General features: G+C 31.8%; 2 protein-coding genes across 2 annotated transcripts in view; both read left to right on the forward strand.

Moving 5' to 3' along the window:
* The window catches only part of LOC126705339 (MADS-box protein JOINTLESS-like), a 52,487-nt gene extending 48,523 nt beyond the window's left edge, over positions 1 to 3,964 (forward strand). The window contains exon 8 of the mRNA XM_050404284.1: positions 3,623 to 3,964. Coding sequence (XP_050260241.1) covers positions 3,623 to 3,641 — 19 coding nt within the window. The 3' untranslated portion in view covers positions 3,642 to 3,964. The remainder of the gene's footprint in view (positions 1 to 3,622) is intronic.
* Positions 3,965 to 12,567: 8,603 nt separating this feature from the next.
* LOC126705333 (MADS-box protein JOINTLESS-like) overlaps positions 12,568 to 20,952 on the forward strand; it is a 272,125-nt gene continuing 263,740 nt past the window's right edge. Inside the window, exon 1 of the mRNA XM_050404273.1 lies at positions 12,568 to 12,922. Coding sequence (XP_050260230.1) covers positions 12,741 to 12,922 — 182 coding nt within the window. The 5' untranslated portion in view covers positions 12,568 to 12,740. The remainder of the gene's footprint in view (positions 12,923 to 20,952) is intronic.

The raw sequence follows: 20,952 nt of genomic DNA on the forward strand, positions 1-20,952 counted from the left end.
CAACTCCATCAAACATCTTGATCTTCATAGTACCAATCCCAATAACCAGACATGTAGCATCATTACCCATTTTGACCATACTACCATTGTAAGGCTTATACATGTCAAACCAATCTTTCTGTGGAGTCATATGATATGAGCATGTTGAATCTAAAACCCAAGATTCCAGTAGAACATTATTACTTGAATGAGACTGAAATTAAATCTGCACCAAGCTCACTTTCATTTTATGTTTCTTCAAGAACACCAGCTGATTCTAAGGGCTTCTTTCCATTCCTCTTATCCTCTAAATGCTCTGTCAACTCTTTACATTTCTTCTTGTAGTGCCCTTTCTTGTGACAATAAAAGCACTCTACATCTTTCTTTGTACGTGATCTAGAATGAGATCTCTTCCCGTTGGTTTTTGACTCTCTTCTACGCTGATTACTCGATTTTGACCTTACAATAAGTCCATCAGCCTGAGAACCATTGTCATCTAGCTTCATCTTTACGTGTGACAACAAAGAACTAGTCACCTTATCAAGTACTACAGTCTCTTTCTAGTACATCAACGTAGTCACTAGATGATCAAAATGTGTAGGCAATGATGCTAATAAGATTAATGCTTTATCTTCGTCCTCATAATTCACCCCAAAACTTGACAATTGGGTGTTTAACATGTTAAACGTGTTGAGCTGCTCCAATAGATCTGAACCCTCCTTCATATGCAAACTGTAAAGTTGTTTCTTCACGTACAATTTGTTCGTCAGATTCTTTCTCATATAAAGACCTTTTAGTTTGACCCAAACTTCTTTTGTGGTCTTTGCTTCTAGGATGTTGTGAATAACCTCATCACCTAGGTTGAGATGAATAGTGCTACCTGCTTTCTCATCCATCTCTACCCATTTTTCATCCTTCATTGTTTTCGGTTTTTTCTCCTTCCCAAGCAAGGCTTTATGAACTCCTTGTTGAATTAAGAGATCCTTCATCCGCCTTTGCCAAGGGGAAAATTTTCTTTTACCATAAAACTTCACTACATCATACTCCGTGCTTGACATCTTTCTGAATTCAAAAGATTGAATCCTAACATGGCTCTGATACCACTTGTTGTGCAAATAACACCTTAGGACTCAAATCAATAACAGTAAATAAGTAGAAATTAAATAACAAGCACACAAAGAACATAAGAATTTACGTGGTTCGGCAAACTGCCTACCTTTATGGCGACGACGGAGAAATTTCACTATAAAAATAGGGAGATACAATAGTGCACAATAACATTCTCTAGAAACCCAAATCCCAATACACCCTAACTCTCTCTCTCACACCCACAAGACAACAAAACTCTATTCTTCTTCTTATGCGGCTGCTCCTTGGTTTTAGAAATTGTCTCTTATAATTGCCGCACACTAGCACTTATATATATATATATATATATATATATATATATATATTGATAAGTAAGAAAGATGTATATTCAAGAAGCTATCTCATGAAAAAACATAACGCAGAACAAAGAGCACTTATATGTTGCTATGCTTAAGTCAGCAATATAGGATTCTTTGTATCAATTGTATTGCTCAACTGCTGTGACAAACTTGGACTTGTGGTTTCCTATTAGAAGTTGTATTTGGTTTACTTGTAATTGACTTGGGCTTGTGGCAATTCAAGCCACACACGCGGGCCCACTTCAACACTTACATATTTTAGAACCATTGTTATATTAAAGTGCTCGGTAACACATCACATTTCAAAAATCTTCATGAACGGTAATTGTTTATATTAGCTTGAGAACAGTACGTCCTACGCCATGTTGAGCAAGGAAATAGAGGAGAAGACACATGAACTGAGGTATTATAGCTACATCACTATCATCTTGTTACTGTAAAGACATATACATACCACAATAAATTAATGCTGAGAAATGTTCACACCTAACACAGGAAAATTAGAGGAGAAGAGCTCCCGGGAATGGATATAGAAGAATTACAGAAACTAGAGAAAGAGCTTGAAGTAGGCCTGAGCCGTGTTATAGTAACAAAGGCTTGTCTCTCTTTTTTATCTCTGTTTGCCGACATTATAATGGAGTGTTGAAATTTATGTACTTTATCTTAATATAAGAAACTTTTGTCTTGCAGGGTGAAAGATTTCTGGAAGAGATCACTGCCCTTAAGCAAAAGGTCATGTTCCAAACTTTAAATCTTTGCAAGACATTTCATACAATTATTATAATGTTTGCAAGACATTTTCGGAACAGATCAGTGCCCTTGAGCTGAAGTTCATATGGTTTCAATGTATAACAGTTTCGTACTTTAGTGATGATCCGCTCCATAATGATATCATGGTAAAATCTTGAAATATTAGGTGGAAAGAAGAAACTAAGAGAGGATGAAAGAACACAAGGAATTAAGGTGGTTTTGTCTTAGAGTCCTACGTGAACAGTGGAAAGTTTTAAACAACTACATATTTATTATTGAATTTTGTGTATAATAGTGTACTTATTTAAGGGAATATGTAGTAGACTAACTCTGCGTTAACCCTAGGATTGTAGTAATATAGTTAGTACTATGTACAATTAGGACTACTATAATGTTATATGGTTAAACCCTAAATCCATCTTTAGCAAATGTCAGCTGTAAAACTTTGTCATAATGTTAATGCAAGTTGGTGCAAGTTCATAAAAATAGTGGTCTTTGTGTGCACTGGCTAGCTCAATGGGTGGAGAAAGGAAAAGTTAACATGGCTAACAAGAAGTAACAACCACCATTGAATATTTAGTTGAAACCATTGTCATCATAAATTCAGAACTGAATGTCATATTGTTTATCCTATCACCTGACCTATACCAATTCATAATGCATCGATTTCATATATAAGAAGTTAGGTAAATATACCATATTAATTAAATTATATTTTGTATTTAAGGCTAAGAATTCTTAGTAATGCCTCTCTGTTCATCTTATTCTTTTAATACAGGGAGCCCAACTGATGGAAGAAAACCAACGACTAAAACAGGTTGTAGGTTTTTTTTTTTTTTTTTAATAGAAAAAGTTCTTCCTCCTCTCTTCCTATCTCAGTTATAAAAAATGTCTCTTCCACAGATGGAGAATTTGTTTAGCACTCAAACACATGTAATTGAACAAGGTCAGTCATTTGAGTCAATCACCAACATTTACAACTCATCTGATCCTCAAGACAATGACAGTTCAGACATATCTCTCAAGTTGGGGTAAGTTTGTGAAATTCTTAAAATTTTTTAGTTTTCTTGATGAAGTATGAAATAATATTCAGGATTCAATCAAAGGATATTTGCATCAAACCTCAATATTTAAGGGCCATATAGCATATAGTTGTAGTTTCAGTAGAATTTGTCCTTAGGTTTAGTCATTTCTCTGGATTTAGCATTACAATATGTACTATATTCTAATTTACAGTTCTATATGGGCTTATATGGTACTGAAAGATAAATTTGTTGGTGAAATTAATGGTTGCAACCACAGGTTGATGTCACTTTTAACTCGTCAATGAGCAATTCTTTTGTTTGTATAGCAACTTAACTAGCATCATTGACTGCATGCCTAGAAATGCATGCTGCTACTATAGAGAAACTGTTTGCCTTAGTGCATCATTCTATGTCTTGCAGGCTACCTTTTCCTAAATGAATTTGAAGTATAGTGAAGATCAAGAAGCATACATGGATTCTCTTTTCTCAAATACAAAAGAAAAAAGGCCATGGCTAAGTAATTACAAATCCTAGCTCAGAGTTGTAATTAATTTTTTGTAAGACCAATTCATTTCCACTAGCTGATTCTAAGAGTCTGCATGTGTATATGGTAAATTTTGGATGCTTAATCATTTTTATGGATGAATCAAAGGTTAATTTGTTACAATGGAAAATGAAGTAGTGGGTGTTGGAAAAGGTCGAGTGTAGGTTTGAGACTGATGGCAAGTCATACTATTGATAAATTGATTCACAATTCTGCAATAGGTTTTGTCTTTGCGTGATTGCAAGTTATCACATATTTGTTGCAACATTTCTTTATCATGAATGGTGGTTTTGAGTACACTCGTTTTAAGCCTTAAGGTCTAAAAATGTTTTCAAGTCAATCTGCTTGCAATAAGACTTCTGTGAGCTTCCTTTGATTTTGCAATCTAGATTCTTGCACCAACTTGAGAAAAGTGACATCATAATTCATAATATTAATTTGCTCCCACTGTTTTCTTTTTTCTTTTTCTCTTCTGTTTTTTATTTTGAATTTTGAATTTTTTTAGGTTGGATTGTTCTATTTCCTTGGCAACTCAAGATTAGCACTTCACAGGTTTCATCCATATTTAACTAGATCTTGTCTTGGCTCTCTCTCTCTCTCTCTCTCTATATATATATATATATATATAAAATAAAGCAAGATTTTAAATTATATGTTTTTTTGTTGTTGTCAAAACTGCATCATATGAATATAATTTGGTATTCACCGATCACCATGAAGCAAAATCATAAAAAAACTATTAAAATCTTAGGGGTAGTTAAGACAAATAAATCAAATGACATTCCTTTCTTTTCTTTTCTTTTTAGCTTTTTTTTTTTTTATTCGTTTTGTTTTGGGGTTGCTAGAACTCTTCTAGTAATTGACTCTACTTTTTGGAGAAGTGATATTTTTTTTTAGTTTTTTAATGCTAGTAAGTTTACAACTAGAAATCTCACCAAACATATTTATTTTTTGGTATAATAGGAAAACATGAACATATTTAACATCAAATTAGTTTTTTTTTTTTTTTTTTTTGATAATCATAATATCAAATTAGTTGAGTTTGACCTCTTAAAACTAAAGGTTAACAATTATAGGAACTTGATCAAGACCACACTTGAATAAAATAAAATTTTTCCCAATATCCAATATTGGACTTTAAGCTAAATTAATCAAAGTAGGTATTAAATTTAAAAGATTTTTTTAAAATCATCAAGACTCTAAGCTAAATTAATCAAAGTAGGTATTGAACTTAAAAGATTTTTATAGAAATTATACTCTTGAGTAGAACAAGTGAAAAGAGTGCTAGGCCAATTTTTCCCAGGCGTTAAGGAGCAACATATGTGGAGCATATCACTTCGTACTATTTTTGTGGTCCATTTTTATATTTAAGTCATGGGCCCGCTTCTGCAAAAAATAAGAACAGTCACGGCCTCAAAAATCCAGCCCCCTTATCATTTTACCATCTTGGCCTGGGTTTTCTCCGTTATTATTATTATTTTATAAATGGGTTTTCTCCGTTACATTATACTAGTCGCTAACTCGTGTTATGCGCGGAAAGTTTTTACATAAATGTGAAATGTATATAACATATACAAAATCATCTTGATTTATTTTTCTTCTTTTGTTGAATGCATTTTTCATTTGTAGTTTAAGATGTTACTTTTAAGTTTAAAAATATTCCAATCAAATAATGGTGTCTTGTGCTAATCCAAAATAAAATTAATTTTGCCAAATTCAACATTAGCTTCTTTTTGGCAAATCCCAATCGTTGAGCAAAAGAAAATTGCCAAAATCCCATTTCTTAATTCCTTAACCTTCTTGAACTTCCACACTAACCAAGCAAAGAGGACAAAAATAGAAATATGAAATTTAGGAGTATGGACCATCTAACCAAATTATGTGCAATTTAAAAAAATAATTGACTTAAATTTTGAATAACATCCCATCAACCAAACAAAGAAAAAAGAGTAGAGTAATAATATTATTATTTAAAAGAGTTGAAAGAAAGGCATGTGAAATTTGCATGAGACTCCAATCTAAATGGGAAAAAAAATCAGCAATATAAAAATACATTCACTCTACTAATTCAAAAACATTCATCCAACCAAATCAAGACATCTATTCCTCAATTTTCATACACTGCCAAGTCTGCCTTAGGCTTGAACTCAAAATGATAATTTGATTGAGTGTTGCATAGAATTAAATTTGTTTGTCTCAATATGTAGTAGCACTTAATTGATGCAACTTTAATGCAGCAGTAGCTCTTGAACAATGCAGTCCAGTATGAAATACTTGTTACCAAGTAATATTCCCTCTTGGCCTCCCCTGCTTGACGTTCTATTCAGCCTCTTTTGCAAGCTTCTCCCTAATGAGCTTTTTATGTGCCAACAACACCAAACCATACAAAGAAAGCAAACATTTTTATACAAATCCAAGATATCAATACCTTAAAGAAATTAAAAAATAAAACATATGGAGACCTTTTTTTGGATCTTAAATAACAAAATTTTAAAATACAACCCTAGGTCCATTCATTTACAACAAAAGTAGCAAAAGCTACAATGAACAATATGTCAAGCACAAATTATTCTCATATAGACACAAATCTTACGCTAACACATCACTCTGCACATCCCCATCATATTTTTTGCAAGCCCCATACACAACCTCCTTCACTCTTTAGAGCATAAGGAAGCATGTCATCAAAGTACATAAACTAATAAGAATGATACTGCTTGAAATGGAGTTGTTTAAATAAATCTATTTTAAATTAAATCATTAAAATAATAACAAATGATTGAAAAAGATAATGACTTTGTAAAAAAAAATCGAACTCAAACTTTTGCACTCACCAGGGGCCATCAAATCATTATGTTTTGGCTCAGCATGTAACGCCTTTACTGAGCACTGTCTTTGTGAAGAACTCAAACCATGAGTCAGAGGTTGAGGTCGATTTTTTTTTACAAAAAGAGGTATCAATTTCATTCAAATGAATAAACAGCCTTTTGAAATTTCAGTAGATGAAGAAGAGTAAGTCTAAATCAAAACCTTAATTAAAACAAAATCTAACCCAATCACGTAATTCAAAACCAACTGATCAAAATACCAAAAACTAAATCCTTTTGAATCCCCAAATTTAAAATGGAATTTTACTTTTTAAGCCTCCGTATATTTGGATAAAGATTCAATTTTTCAAACACGGAAAACTCATAGCTTGTCTAAAATTATCTTATGGGTAACATCTAATATAACAAAATAGTAACTAACTGACATTGACACCCAAAAATTTATAATACATCATTTAGAACCTTATTCAAAAGTTTTGAATTAAAATAACACAATTTAAAGAGATTAGTAAACCAAAGTGCTCCACGGTTTCACTCCCACTAACAAATATAGATAACAGCACACATAAATATCTACATAGTTTCCAAAGGGTGGACTTGAAACAACACACATAAAAATAATCTAGCATACTAACAGAAATAACCTAGCCTTCAAAAAAGGTCAAGTCAATGCACCCCATTTTGCATATAACTACACCCCGGTCAGGTAACAATGTCTAAGATATTAACCATCATTGTCATAAATATAAATTACAAAACAGATTCTGCATCAACTATCTAACATATCATGATGGCAAACTCATTTCACATTAGAACCATCTAATTTTTTTTTGCATAGAAGCTTCCTAATCAAAAGCCAAACACATTCAAGAGACGAGTGTTTTGTACAAACCAAAACTGGGTTCTTGGAGTACCAAATACATTTTTACGGATAAATTGATAAACTAAACATGGATCATCAAAACATTTCCCCCAAGAATCAGTAACACAATTAAAAGACAAAGGATTTACAACTATTTAATAAATACAACCATTAGTAAGTCAAAACCTACCAAAAGGCATTTACCTTTGAGATCTCACTTTATCATCTTTTTCTACAATAAGAAGTGCATTTTAATATATCTCACCCTAATGGAAGTATATTGGGTACCGTAGTTGTGCTTAAGTACAGCATTATATAAGGCAAACAAAACTGCACAAATAGACATGGAAGGAGGTGCCATGTAGATGTTGCCAAACATTGACCTGTTACACAAAAGCCAAATTTGTGAGATACATATTGGCAAAAATGATTTGGTAAAAGTAACCTTGTGAAAGAGATACATTCTAAAACTTTCCTCTACATATAAATTTTGAGTTTCCATTTTAAAGAAATACATTCAACTGTTTTCTTATTTCAATTGACAACCCATGTACATAGTTACTCTTGTAGGCCTTTTGTCGAACACCTAACAAATATGGCCAAGAAATAGAACTTAGTTGATGTATAGGTGCTGAAACAAAAGAACTCGAAAAAAAAAATTAGAATAATCCAATCTAGAAATTAAAAACTTATTGATAGAAAATTGATATACCACCAATTTCAGGCTTCAACCAGAAAATCCAATTTATATTCAATACATAAAACAAAAGAATTGGGCATGAGGATAACCTTATTGCAACCTATGAACACCACTGTTAGTATGTTACCCCGCCCAGCATATCTGTCTCAAAAAAAAAAAAAAAAAAAACTTTTTTAATGCTGGCAAACCAAAGGCCAACCATTCAGCCATAGCAACCCAAAACACCAAAGTAGATCACCCACAACCACAAACAAAATTCCATGAACAATTGAAGTGGAGAAAGAACAGTATATTGGAAGAATAACTGGGCAGGTAGGCTTTCAATTGAAGAGCAAATCAAAATTCTTACCTCGGGTTTGGACTTCCTTTACAAAGTAGACTGGCTTCAGTTGCAGTTGACGGCCAAAACCCAACACACCCGAGGTTTAGGAAGTGAAATCCCTAAAATGATAGAAAAACCTAATTAAAGATAAAATCCCTAAATTGATAGAAAAACCTAATTAAAGACAATAGGAAAAGATATTATTCATAGATTAATTGAGAAATACAGAGAGAATGGTCTGATACGGAGAAGGGGTTTGGCCGACTTGTATCTGCGATTGGAGTGAATCACTTCAGAGGCGTTTTGGACGACGGAGAAGGGGAATGGGATCGGGTTTTGTTGGATCTAATACGGGTTTGCGTTTTGGATGATGGAGAAGGGCTTTGGCCGTAGGGTCTATTTTGGACGACGGCGAAGGTTTGATCGTGAGGCATGTATTGGATGACAGAGAAGTGGAACGGGGAAGGAGAAGGGAACGGGATAAATAGAAAATCAGAATTTAGTTTTTTGTATTATTGGGTATTATGTATTATCGGGTTTTTTTTTTTAAATCAAAATTTTTTTAAAAAAATAATGCTGACGTGGAAAATTGTGGGAGTTTCAAAGGTTTTGATTATATATATATATATATATATATATATATATATATATATAGATTATATTATATATAATGAAGAAAACAAATTGACACCTTCCAAAACATAGGGTTACAAGGTAAATTCTGCCAAACAGAAATAGAGTAGAGCTTTCTCTTTTTCTATTTCTCTCTTTGTAAGTTTTAGATGATATAAATGAAATTTCCATTTTGATATATTTAGTAGTTTGTTGGTTTTCTTTTTACATTTTTTGGGCCTTAAACTTAAGTAATTTTTTTAACATATCAAAGGATATTATCAAACATTTAAATCTCCTCATTTTTACAAGATGTGCCATTAAATTGTAAAACCTTTTGCCAAGAGCATTGTAGCTCCATTGACAAATACTCTTCTTCCAACTATCGAATTATAAAAATTAAAATAAAATGATAAAACCATTTGTCTAAACCTATTATGGTCATATAATTAATATCAACACATTAAAAAAAAAAGGAACAATACATTTTAAGTTTTCATTAGTAATGATTCAAGGATATTGACAAAAGAGTGAGCAAATGTCATTTTAACCCAATCACATTTATTAGGGCCTTAAAATCCCTTAATTTTGCCTAATTGCCCCCTTTAAAGGATAATTACAACAATAATTGATAAATCATTAATATTTGATAATCGATTAATCAAGTGCATGCAACCTTGCAATTATTTATAGTTCAATCGAATAGGATTATGTCACGTCCCCGATTTTAAATTGAATACTCATGGTACCAATTAAAATTAATTGTTAATAATCACACGTGATCGAACTTAACTTTGTGGATACATCTTAGTAGTTAAAATTTGATTTCATGATATCTTTTAATCCAATGGTTTCGATCGGAGCCTGTGACCCATAGTTTTGATTTTAAGATTTGTTTTAAATGAAGTAAATGAAATTACTATCAAAAGTTACGATTACCTTTAGGATGTAAAATTACCCTTTTGTCTCCAGATGAGGTTAAATACAAGTTGTAAAATTAGGTGTTTGCCAAAGTGTAAGAACAAAACTCTTGTTTGTTTTCTCATTATTGCTTGAGATAATTGCTAGCATAAACATGTTCATTATTGTAGGGTCATGATTTGGGGCCCAAGCCTAAGAGGTATGGGGTCTTGGTCTAATGAGCCCAAAACAATGAATTTATAGAGAATAGGTCGAAGAACTAGGTCCTAGCGAATTGGGAAACGGTTAGTATTAGACTGAACTACGATTAAACACAAATAAAACACGTTGATGTTCATAGACTTTCGGTCCGAGGAGGCCAAATGATAATGTATTAATCACCGTTGGACAATATAACAATTTAGATCACTACAGTGTTCTCTTTCTACTCTCCGTTTTTCTCCCTCTTTTCTCATGGGGACTCCCCATATTATATAGCCTTCTTGGAGCCATTTTGGTCCTACACTTGTTGGGATCCCTACTTGAGTGTTTGTCCCATCGGACACCCTTTTCAGCCTTTTGTGAGTTGTGGTGGCTAAGACAGCACTGTTCACAGGTCCTCTTCACATAAATGTGGCCAAAAAAATAGCTGCAATGCATTTAATGCGGTAGCAGTAGCCTTTCCTTGGATATTTTGTGTTTCCTTCTTCCCTGCGAGTTTATGAGGCACACTCTTATTGCTAGTGCCTATTGGAGGGTCCCTCTAATTCCTCCTCGGATCGTCCTCCATATGTTCCTTGTTTATGAGAGTTTAACTAGGAATCCCTTAGACAACCATTTGCCTCTCCTTGGACTTGCCAATTGTCCTGGGTAAAGCCCTGAAGCCCACTATACGAGTTTGAGTCTTTGTCCCCACAATTATAATTTATAAATGTCCAACCCTAATGAAATTATGATTCTATTTAAATAAATATAAATAACCTTATACTTTCTTAAATTACTTTAAAATAATAATTTTATTTATAGATATCTAAAAATTTTAACTAAGATTTATGATGTTAGAAGTCATGCTACTTTGCCATTTCATAGATATAAGATTTTTTGTGATAAAATTTGTAAGGATTAAAAAAAAAATAAAGAAGGAAATATTCAAGATTTAAAAAAAAAAAAAAAATTGGGTTACCTCCCCATTCCCACCCTAGCTCCTTTGATCCTCTGCCACTATATCCACCTATGATATTGTCCAATTACAATTTAATTTTACAATCTTTCAATTATTATATTTTACCCATAAGATGACTAAAATGAAATCAATTGAATCCCAACCAAATTAGAGTTTTAGAGTATATAATTAAACAACAGTTTTCCAATTTCTTTTGAACTCTCTAGTCTCATGCCTTTGTAAAGCAATTTCATGAAAATGAAAATCACTATATATTCAATTTTTAAAAGGAATGTGGAACAAGTGTAACATTCAATTAATTGTTATTATTGTTTTTTTTAGGAAACAACATTGAATAATTAAGTGAACACAAGCATTGGTTCAAGGATGAAACTAAAACCTACAAATTATTTAGAAACAATACTAATTTGTTCTTAACTTTATTTAGCCTCCTTTTCATAATAAAAAAAAAAAAAACTTTTCTTTTTATCTCTATCTTTAAAGAGCCTTGTCTTGAACTTTATTTTAGTCTAGTTTTCAAATTTAACCGCACACCACCTAAGTAGTGTTTTTTTTTTTTTTTAGAATTCAAGTTCTCCTCTATGAAAGAATTGGGTAATATTACCTATTCACAAGGCTCTTGGCCTAGCTTTTTAGAAGGCTAAATACAAAATGCATCATCTAATCTCAACTAGTTTTAAATTTTGTTCCAATAGTTTTAATTTTTCTTTTTCAATTCAGTCATTTAAATTATGTATATTTTCAATGTAATCCTTGCAAAAAAATAACGTAATTTTGCTTTTGGAGAGAGATAGGACTTAACGGTGCAATTGGATGGGGATAGATGGAAAGACTAGATTCAAATGTAAATAAAAAAACTTATAATTTAACTTTTATAATGGTTGTGTTCATCTTGAAATTACGATTTAACATTAAAAAGAATTAAGAAAATATCTTTAATACATAATTTATGATAATAATAAATTCAATGTTAAAATTAAGCTAGTGTGGTTCCATGCTACACAAAAGTTTTTTTTTGTCTATTCTTTTTTTGGTTGAGAAACAACAGTTTTGTTAGTTATGTGGGCTATGTAAAGGTACACCCCTATTTACCAACAAAAAAAAGGGTGCACCCCATGCTTAGATTTTATTTTATTTTTCCATCTTTTATTGGTTGAGTAAGTGCAGTTTTTTTCACAAAAAAGGGAAAAAAAGAAAAAAAGAAAAAAAAAAAGAGCAAGTGCAGTTTGATTTGTTATATTTTTTATCTGATACTTGGTTAAACTTCTATCAAAGACAATATTCCTCTTCCGTACAATAATACGCAGCTTTCATTTTATTTCTCTTTACCATTCCGAAATCCGTAACATTTACTTTATTGGTTGAGTAATTTATTTTTGTACTATTCTCTACATGTCTATTTTCTTCTCTCTCTCTCTCTCTCTCTCTCTCTCTCTCAACTTTCTATGCAAATGGTTTCTATATCTGGAATACTAGGTTGGGCTAATAATTTGGATAGAAGTAGAAATTTGAAGTAAAGGGTCTGATAACCTACTCAGCAAAAAAAGAAAAAGAAAAAAAGGATCTGATAACCTAATATCTGGGAAAATGACGAGGAGGAAAATTCAGATTAAGAAGATTGACAACACGACGGCAAGGCAGGTGACATTCTCAAAGAGGAGGAGAGGACTTTTTAAGAAAGCTTTTGAGCTCTCTACTCTCTGCGATGCTGAAATTGGTCTCATGGTCTTTTCTGCGACAGGAAAGCTCTTTGAATACGCCAGCTCAAGGTTTCAATCTCTTTCTCACACTTCTTTCTACTTATAGAAAAACCCTTTTTATTTTCTCATTTTTTTGACTAGAGAGAGAAACCCTTTTTTCTATCTATAGAAAAATATGTCATTGTCCATTCCTTGATCGCTTTGTTCATGCATTCACTATGATTTTATGATTTCTAAGGTGTGTGTGAGAGAGAGTGAGAGATCCAACTGCTCAAAATAAAGATCCTTTACTGAAAAAACCAAATAAGTGATTTAAAAAATAGTACTATGTAGCATAAAATAGAGAGAAAATAATTTTAAAAATTATGTAACATCAAATAAAGAAATGAAAAAGTACTGCAAAATCTTATGGTTTCTGTCTAAAGAACAGGGAAAGGAAAAAGGAAAAAGGAAAAAAAGAAAGACAAATAAACAGTTTTTTTTTTTTGGTAAACCAAATGAACTGTTTTCAATTCTTAGCTTGAAGGGTTTAACGTATAGTTGTAGCTGCTACTTGTTTTGAAGTTCTATAAGCGGGTTATTTTGTCTTTGAATATTGCTAATTATTGCCTATTAATTAGTGTATAATATAATTTTTTTTATTTTCCCTGAATTTTAGAGTTGCACTTGCATATTGTATAGCTTCAATTAGCTGCTTCAAATCTGCCTTTAATGTTTGCTTTCTTAAATTAATTAAAAAAAAAAAAAAAAACTCTTCCTTTAAGAAGGGTAAGAAAACTCTTAAATAATTATATTTCTCTTCTTTCACTTTTTTATTTATTTATTTATTTTTTTTTAAATTGAGGGATGCATGAGGTATATAAACTCCATGTCCAACCATAACTTTCCTTATGTTTATTATATAACTCCAAAAAAAACTCTCTATACATTCATTACGTAGACTTGCCTCATTATTTTATGTATCATAACTATTCAACTAACTCATTTCATAAATAAAATAGATTTTCATAACATAAATTAAGTTTAACTTTCAAACCTCCTCTTAAACTTAATTTTTGATCACCACAAATTAGGCTTGCATATTTTAGAAGGTGTCACAGTTTAGTGGCTTGGTGAAGATATCTACGCCCTAATCATGAGACTTCACAAACTCAAGTGGAATATTTTTTCTATTAATACATCCTCAAATAAAATGATACTAGGTATCAATGTGCTTGCTTCGGTCATGAAAGACTAGGTTCTTTACAAGAGCCAGTGTTAACTTATTGTCCACAAATTCGTAGCTTTTTCTTGCAACATTTGCAACACCATCAACAAATTTCTAAGCCAAATTGCATGACAAACACTAGAGGTAGTAGCAACATACAGTCACAATTGGTTGCCTCTTGGATGTCCATGCAAATGCAATATCACCCATATAGAATACAAACCCACTATCACTCTTTCTATCATTGGTGTCCCCAGCCCAATCATTATCGCTATAGCCAACAAGTTTAAACTCTTTCGAGGGTGAATATAATAGTCCAAAATTTAGTGTACCTTTCATATAGCGAAAAATTCTCTTGGCTGTCATCAAATGATTCATGGTTGGGACTTCAATGTTGCGACTAAGAAGTCCAATGCCAAAGAGAATGTTCGGTCTTATGCATATCAGGTACCTCAGACTTCTAACCAAACTCTTGAAGAATGTTTGATATACCCTCTCTCTATCGTCATGCTTTGACAACTTCACTCCACATTCCACAGGAGTACTAACTAGTTTGTAATTTAACATCTAAAATTTCTTGAGTATCTCTTGTTAGGAGTCTCATATTTGTTCTAATATCCTAATACTTCTTATATTTCCATCCCTTCAATTAGAACTTAGTCCCAAGATAGGATTGAGTTAGTTAGTTAGTTACACATGTTGGGATTAAAATAGAGTTAGTTAGATCTCTTGGCATATGTAACACTATAATCATATGGATTAATTGGTGAGAGAACATGCTATATTAATAAGCCAATAGGATTAAGCCATGTGTGGCCAACAAGATAAGAACTTGGGTTTTATAAATACTTGCATGTAACCTTAATCTGTAACATTTTAAAGAATAAACCAATTTCTTGCTTAGTGCATTTTCTTTCTCTCTTAATATTTCTTTATGGAGGGAGGCTAACTTGAATTAAGTAAACTCATCAACATTTCGTATCCATTTCCATACACTTCCCACCAATCCCCCATAGGAACCATCGGGTTTCTAACAAATGGTATCAGAGCTGTCGATCTTGAAATAACCGAATCTGTTGCAACTCATCAAGCTTTCATTGAGTTTACATTCAAAGGTGGAGATCCTTTTTGGCGGCTTCTCAAGCTCTATGAATTCTTTTCTCTAGAAAACACGCCACTACATATCATGTTTTTTTTTTTATATAAGTAAAAAATAAAAAATAAAAAAAGATGTGGTGGTGTGGGAATATTTTCAAGATGTGCCAGTATCGGGGTTACGCACATATTGTTTGGATTTCATATGCACTACAAGACCGGCTTTGAACACCGATCCTTGATGCATCAATGGAGATTATCAGCCAAGAATCCAAGATGCAAAATCCCATGAATTTCATGTCAGAGGTCTAAGAACCAATTCTTAATGAACCAATATAGGCTGCCACTCAAGAGTTTACAATTCAAGAATTCGAAATCCAAGTGTCAGTGATTCAAGAATCAAAGATGCAAGAGCCAACAATTCCAATGGTTCAAGAATCAAATGAGGGCTCGAGGATCCAAGAACATTCCAAGGTCCAAGAATTTAAGTGGGTTTTGAAAGTACATGAGACCACTAATCAAAGAGAAGTTTATGAATATGGTGATCAAGATGTCACTAAGATACTGGTCCTTTAGAAGATTTCCTTTGATGATGATGCCAACTATAACAACACCTTGTGGGCTATTTTGAAAGGAAGGGGAATGTTAGGAATCTCATATCTGTTGTAATATGCTAATACTTCTTGAAGTTCCATCTATTCAATTAAAAGTTAGTCCCAAGATAGGATATAGTTAGTTAGTTAGTTACACATGTTGGGATTATGATAGAGTTGGTTAGATCTATTGGCACATGTAACACTATAATCACATGGTTGGTGAGAGCACATGCTTAATTAGTAAGCAAAAGGATAGAGCCATGGGTTATGATAAAGCCATGTATGAAAATGGATGTGAATTGTAAGCACTTAACTCTTCCTTATTGCATTTCCTTTCTTTCTTAATATTTCTCTATGCCTTTAAGTCTATTCACTTACAATCCACATCCATTTTCAAACACTTCCCACCCATTCCCTTTAGCAACCAACAAGTTCCTTACATCTCCTTAGCATATCCTTCTTAGGAAATGAATATCTCATCTTCCATTTTCTTCTTCCCAATGCCCAAATAATAGGCCATAAGCCAAATATCTGTCATTTCGAACTCCTTAGTCATTGCTTTCTTGAAGTCTTTAAACTTACTTGGATTGTTTTATAAAAAAATCAAATCATTTATATACAAATAAAAAATCAAGATACCTCCATTTTTTCTACACCTTACAATGTAGTTCATGTTCATGTGCGTATTTATAGAATCTTTTTTTTTTTTGATAAGTACGTATTTATAGAATCTTTCTCTTGAAAGTATTTGTCAATTAGGTTGTTTCAAGCTCTAGGTGCTTGTTTCAAGCTATATAGAGATTTCTTAAACTACAAACCTTTGTTTTCCTTCTTTTTGACAACATAGCCTATTGGCTGCTCAATATAAACTTATTCTTCAATTTAAACATTCAAAAAAGAAGAATTTACATCCATTTGATAAATTCTCCATTTGTTTTGAGCTGCTAAAGAAATTAGCAAATATGTAGTTTCCAAATGAGCAATTGGGGCAAATACTTCATCATAATCAATACCTTCTCGACTATCCTTTTTGCATTATTCTTCATCTTGTACTTCCATTTTACACAAAGTGCCTTCTTTCCATTTGGAAGAGTTGCTAGCTCTCATGTATCATTCTTCTTTATTACCCTAATCTCTTCATCCATTGAATTTATCCATTTCTTATCTTGCACAAGTTCTTTAATTCTTGTAGGTTCACATCCGAAAATGGATAAAAGAGAATTAGATCGTCTATATTCTCTGTTGAATCATAGAGATCTTGTAGACTTCTCATTCTTCTTGGTTACTTCCTTCTAGTGATGATTATGAGGATGGACTTTCATAAGTGGGAGATTTTGGTGATGGAGGTGGAGTGTCAGGCTCTTCATGAATTTGATTCAAATGCTATTCCTATTCAAGTAAAGGAAAGAAATCATACTTCTCTTCTTCTTGGGTGCTCCAATTTCTCATAACTTCTTCATCGAATTCCACATCTTGACTGACAATTAATTTTCCAGTGCTTGGATTTTTAAGCTTATAGCCTTTAGAGCTAGGATCATAGCCAATGAAGACATAATTTTCACTCTTGTTATCTAGCTTGGACCTCTCTTGATCTAGTACATGTGGATATGCTATGCTCCCATGCACACGAAGGTGGAAAATGATTGGAAAAATAGACTGCATAATTTATAGCTTCACTCTAAAGTTCTTTAGGCATTCTCTTGCTCTTCAATATGTTTTTAGTCATCAATTCTTGGAATATGACCAGATAATTTGATAATAATTTGGTTCATGGCGTGTCTATTAACAAACATCTATCAAGTGCCATCCTTCTTTTGCATGAGTAAGGTCAGTACTACACAAGGAGTCATGTTTTCTCTGATATATCCCTTCTTCAAAATCTCCACAATCTCCACGAGGACCATAACTTGCCTATTCAATTCTTCATGCTCCTTTAGATTGATTAGATAGTGCACTTTGTTAGGTAGGCTATAGAATACACTAACAAGCTTCCTTTTTTTCTTTAGCCACCAACATGTACACCACTCTAGTAATTTTATCTTATATTACAATTGGGAAAAATAAGAAAATTACTTCCCTCTTCTTTGCAAGATTTAGGAGTTCTTTCCTTCAAAATTGGCAAACGGACAAATTCAAACTTTCTAATTTTAATGGTATATGTATTTCTATGGCCATCATGGATAGCATGCCCATCATATTGCCAAGGCTACACCAAAGGAGGAACGACTAACATCCATGGCAAAAATACCACGCCAAATTTCATGTTTACAATTATTTCCCAATTCAAAAGAAACAAGATATCTTCTAGTTACATTTACCTCTTTACCTTTCTTAAACCATTCTTTTCGTTAAGGCTTTACATGGGGTCAAGTCTTTAACTTAATCTTGTCCACCATTTCTTGTGAAACGATGTTCTCAAAAACTTTTCCATCAGTGTTAATGGAATAAACCTTAACATTGGACTTGCATGTGCACTTGAAAGTATTCGATGGATCACTTAGCAATCGCCTTCTTCAATTCAATCTCCCAACTTTGCATAACCCCATTATCATTAAATACAGGTTGAACAACATCATCAACAAACTCTTTGCCATTATCTTCACATACACATCCACCCTTTTCTTTGGACATTAGTTAGATGCTTTTTAATAATTACCATAATTCTCAAATTTTATATTTATTAAAAAAAAATAAAAGAAAGAAAAAAAAAATCATATTTAGTTTATGTTTTCAGTAATCTATTATATATATAAAACCAAAATTTGACTTTTGGTTGACTTTGTAATATTGTGCCATAAGTTTTTGAGGCCATACAATTTTATATGTTATTATTTTAATATATATTTTTAATTAAATTTGAATTATATTTTGTAATCATATTCTCTTTTGGAAAAAGTTTGGCTACGAATTTAGTTGCGACCTTAGGCTTCAATTTCTTCTAAGAAACTAACATGCATGTGTGCAATGCACATGACAAGTATTGGTTGGGTTAAGTGTGATTAAGTGAGTCATGTGTAAACAATAACACATGTCAATGTCTTGGAGGAAGTTGAAGCATAAGGACGCATCTAAGATTGTAGCCAAATTTGGTCATTCTCTTTAAATGATAGAATATTTAGTTCCTATACAAATATAATCACAAGAAATATCTAGTGCTAAAATATAGTTCTATACACAAACAAAATCATAATAAATGCTTGTTAATTAACTATCATAATTTTCATATTTACATTATAAATAGAAAATAAGATGGTGAAAAAATATCATATATATTTTCATGTGCATTTTAGAGGAGTTTAACTTTTGGTTGACCTCATAAATCACATAAGTTTTTGAGTCCGTACAATTCTAATGTCATTATTGTAATTTATATTTTTAATTGATTTTAAATTCTATTCTACATTAAAATCCTTCATTAGAATCTTGCCACATTATATTTTCTTTAAATGATAGAATAAATAGTTTCATATACAAATGTGATCATAGCAAATTCCTATTAATAATTGTCTAGATTATTAAATTTTGTATTTGGAAAAAAAAATCATATTTTTTTTAAAAAGACATTAAAGGAAGTTTTGCATTTATTACCTAAAATATATACTGAAATCCAAAGTCACTAAAAGTTGGGTTACTGGTATATAGACAACCCACAAATTTTCCTTTCAAAAAAAAAAAAAAAAAATTACCCACAATTTTAAGAGCCTATATATATATATTTTTTGACATCAACGATAGAAGTATATTAAACAAATGAAAAAAGAAACAGTATACAGATATAGACTAGGCTATATTAATAGCGTTAGATATGCGCCTAAACATCGTACCTGAAAGGATGTCCTAATGAAAGTATCTCAATTTTTTTCGGCTTTAATTATTATATTGAAGAGACTTTTAGGGTTTAATGATAAAATAAAATTATCGTGTTTTGCTTGAAATCAAATTAAATTTGTTGTGCCACGTAAGTTTGAAGTCATCTTATATGAAATCATACAGGGGCGCTCCATTATTTCGTAAATTGGCATGATATATCATATATCATATAAGGGTGCTCCATCACGTTCTAATGTGTGCATTACCTGTCATGTGAAGTACAGCATTAGGGAGTAAGAAACTTTAGTTTGTTAGGTTCTCAAAAAGATAAAAAACAAAAAATAATTTGTTAGTATTGTTCACTCAAATTTGGGGAAATAGATTTAACTTTAGACTCCATTTTAGAATTTCCATGCTTAATACCCAGAAAGAAGGGAAAAATAACACATTTAAAAAATAGCAAGAAATGTGAGAAGAGATCAATAAATTTTGATTTTAGGTGGGAAAAAAGGAAGAGAGAATATAAAAAATTATATGTAATAGAAAATTAGAAGATTTGGTTCACAATCTTAAAGTTTCCCCTTCATTCATTAAATCTTATAAAAAATTTGGATATTTATTTGATTGTTTAATGAAAAAATAGTTTTGGGTATTGATTGTTCATATAGAGAAATTTTATCAATAATGCAATTTTTTTGGTAAACAATGAGCAGGAAGGACTTCGTTTATCCTGTGTTGTTAGGTATTTTCGGATAAGTTGTCTACAAAAATTTTCTTAGGTAGAAGGTTTGATGCAAAGAGATATAAGAAAAGCCAAAGGCCAATTTTCAATTCAAAATAATACTCTATTAATTTCATTCATGACCTAGGACTTAAACAGGATTTACTTGGAACAACTCTCCATGCATAAGAAATAACTTACATTTCAATACAAACTATACAAAGTAAAGGTTTAACCAAATATTTAAAACAGCTAACAAGACCTATTCACTTGACTTTATATAGTTTGTATATATTTTTGCTAAAACATTGAAGTACTTTGAAAGGACTATCAACTCTAGGCAAAAGTCAAGATATCCGACTAGAAAGCATTCTCCTCAAGATGAATCCCCACCAAATCACCTTCCCTACAAGCTGCTGGTTTTCTATGTTTGTTGGCTTACTTTTTTTTTTTACTTTTGAATTTGTTTGAGAAATCAGTCTTGAACATTTTCATGCAACTTCTTTATATATTTTACTCTGTCCTCAATGTCTCCACTAAAATTATGAGTAGCAATTTTATATACTTAACTCTTTCCTCATTATCTCCACTACAATGATTAGTAGTAAGCAGTAATTTCATGTCAATAGCATTAATAGGATTTTTGTTTTGAAGGGTAATAGTATTTCGA

The sequence above is a fragment of the Quercus robur genome, chromosome 11, assembly GCF_932294415.1.
Source record: "Quercus robur chromosome 11, dhQueRobu3.1, whole genome shotgun sequence".
NCBI classification, from domain to species: Eukaryota; Viridiplantae; Streptophyta; class Magnoliopsida; order Fagales; family Fagaceae; genus Quercus; species Quercus robur.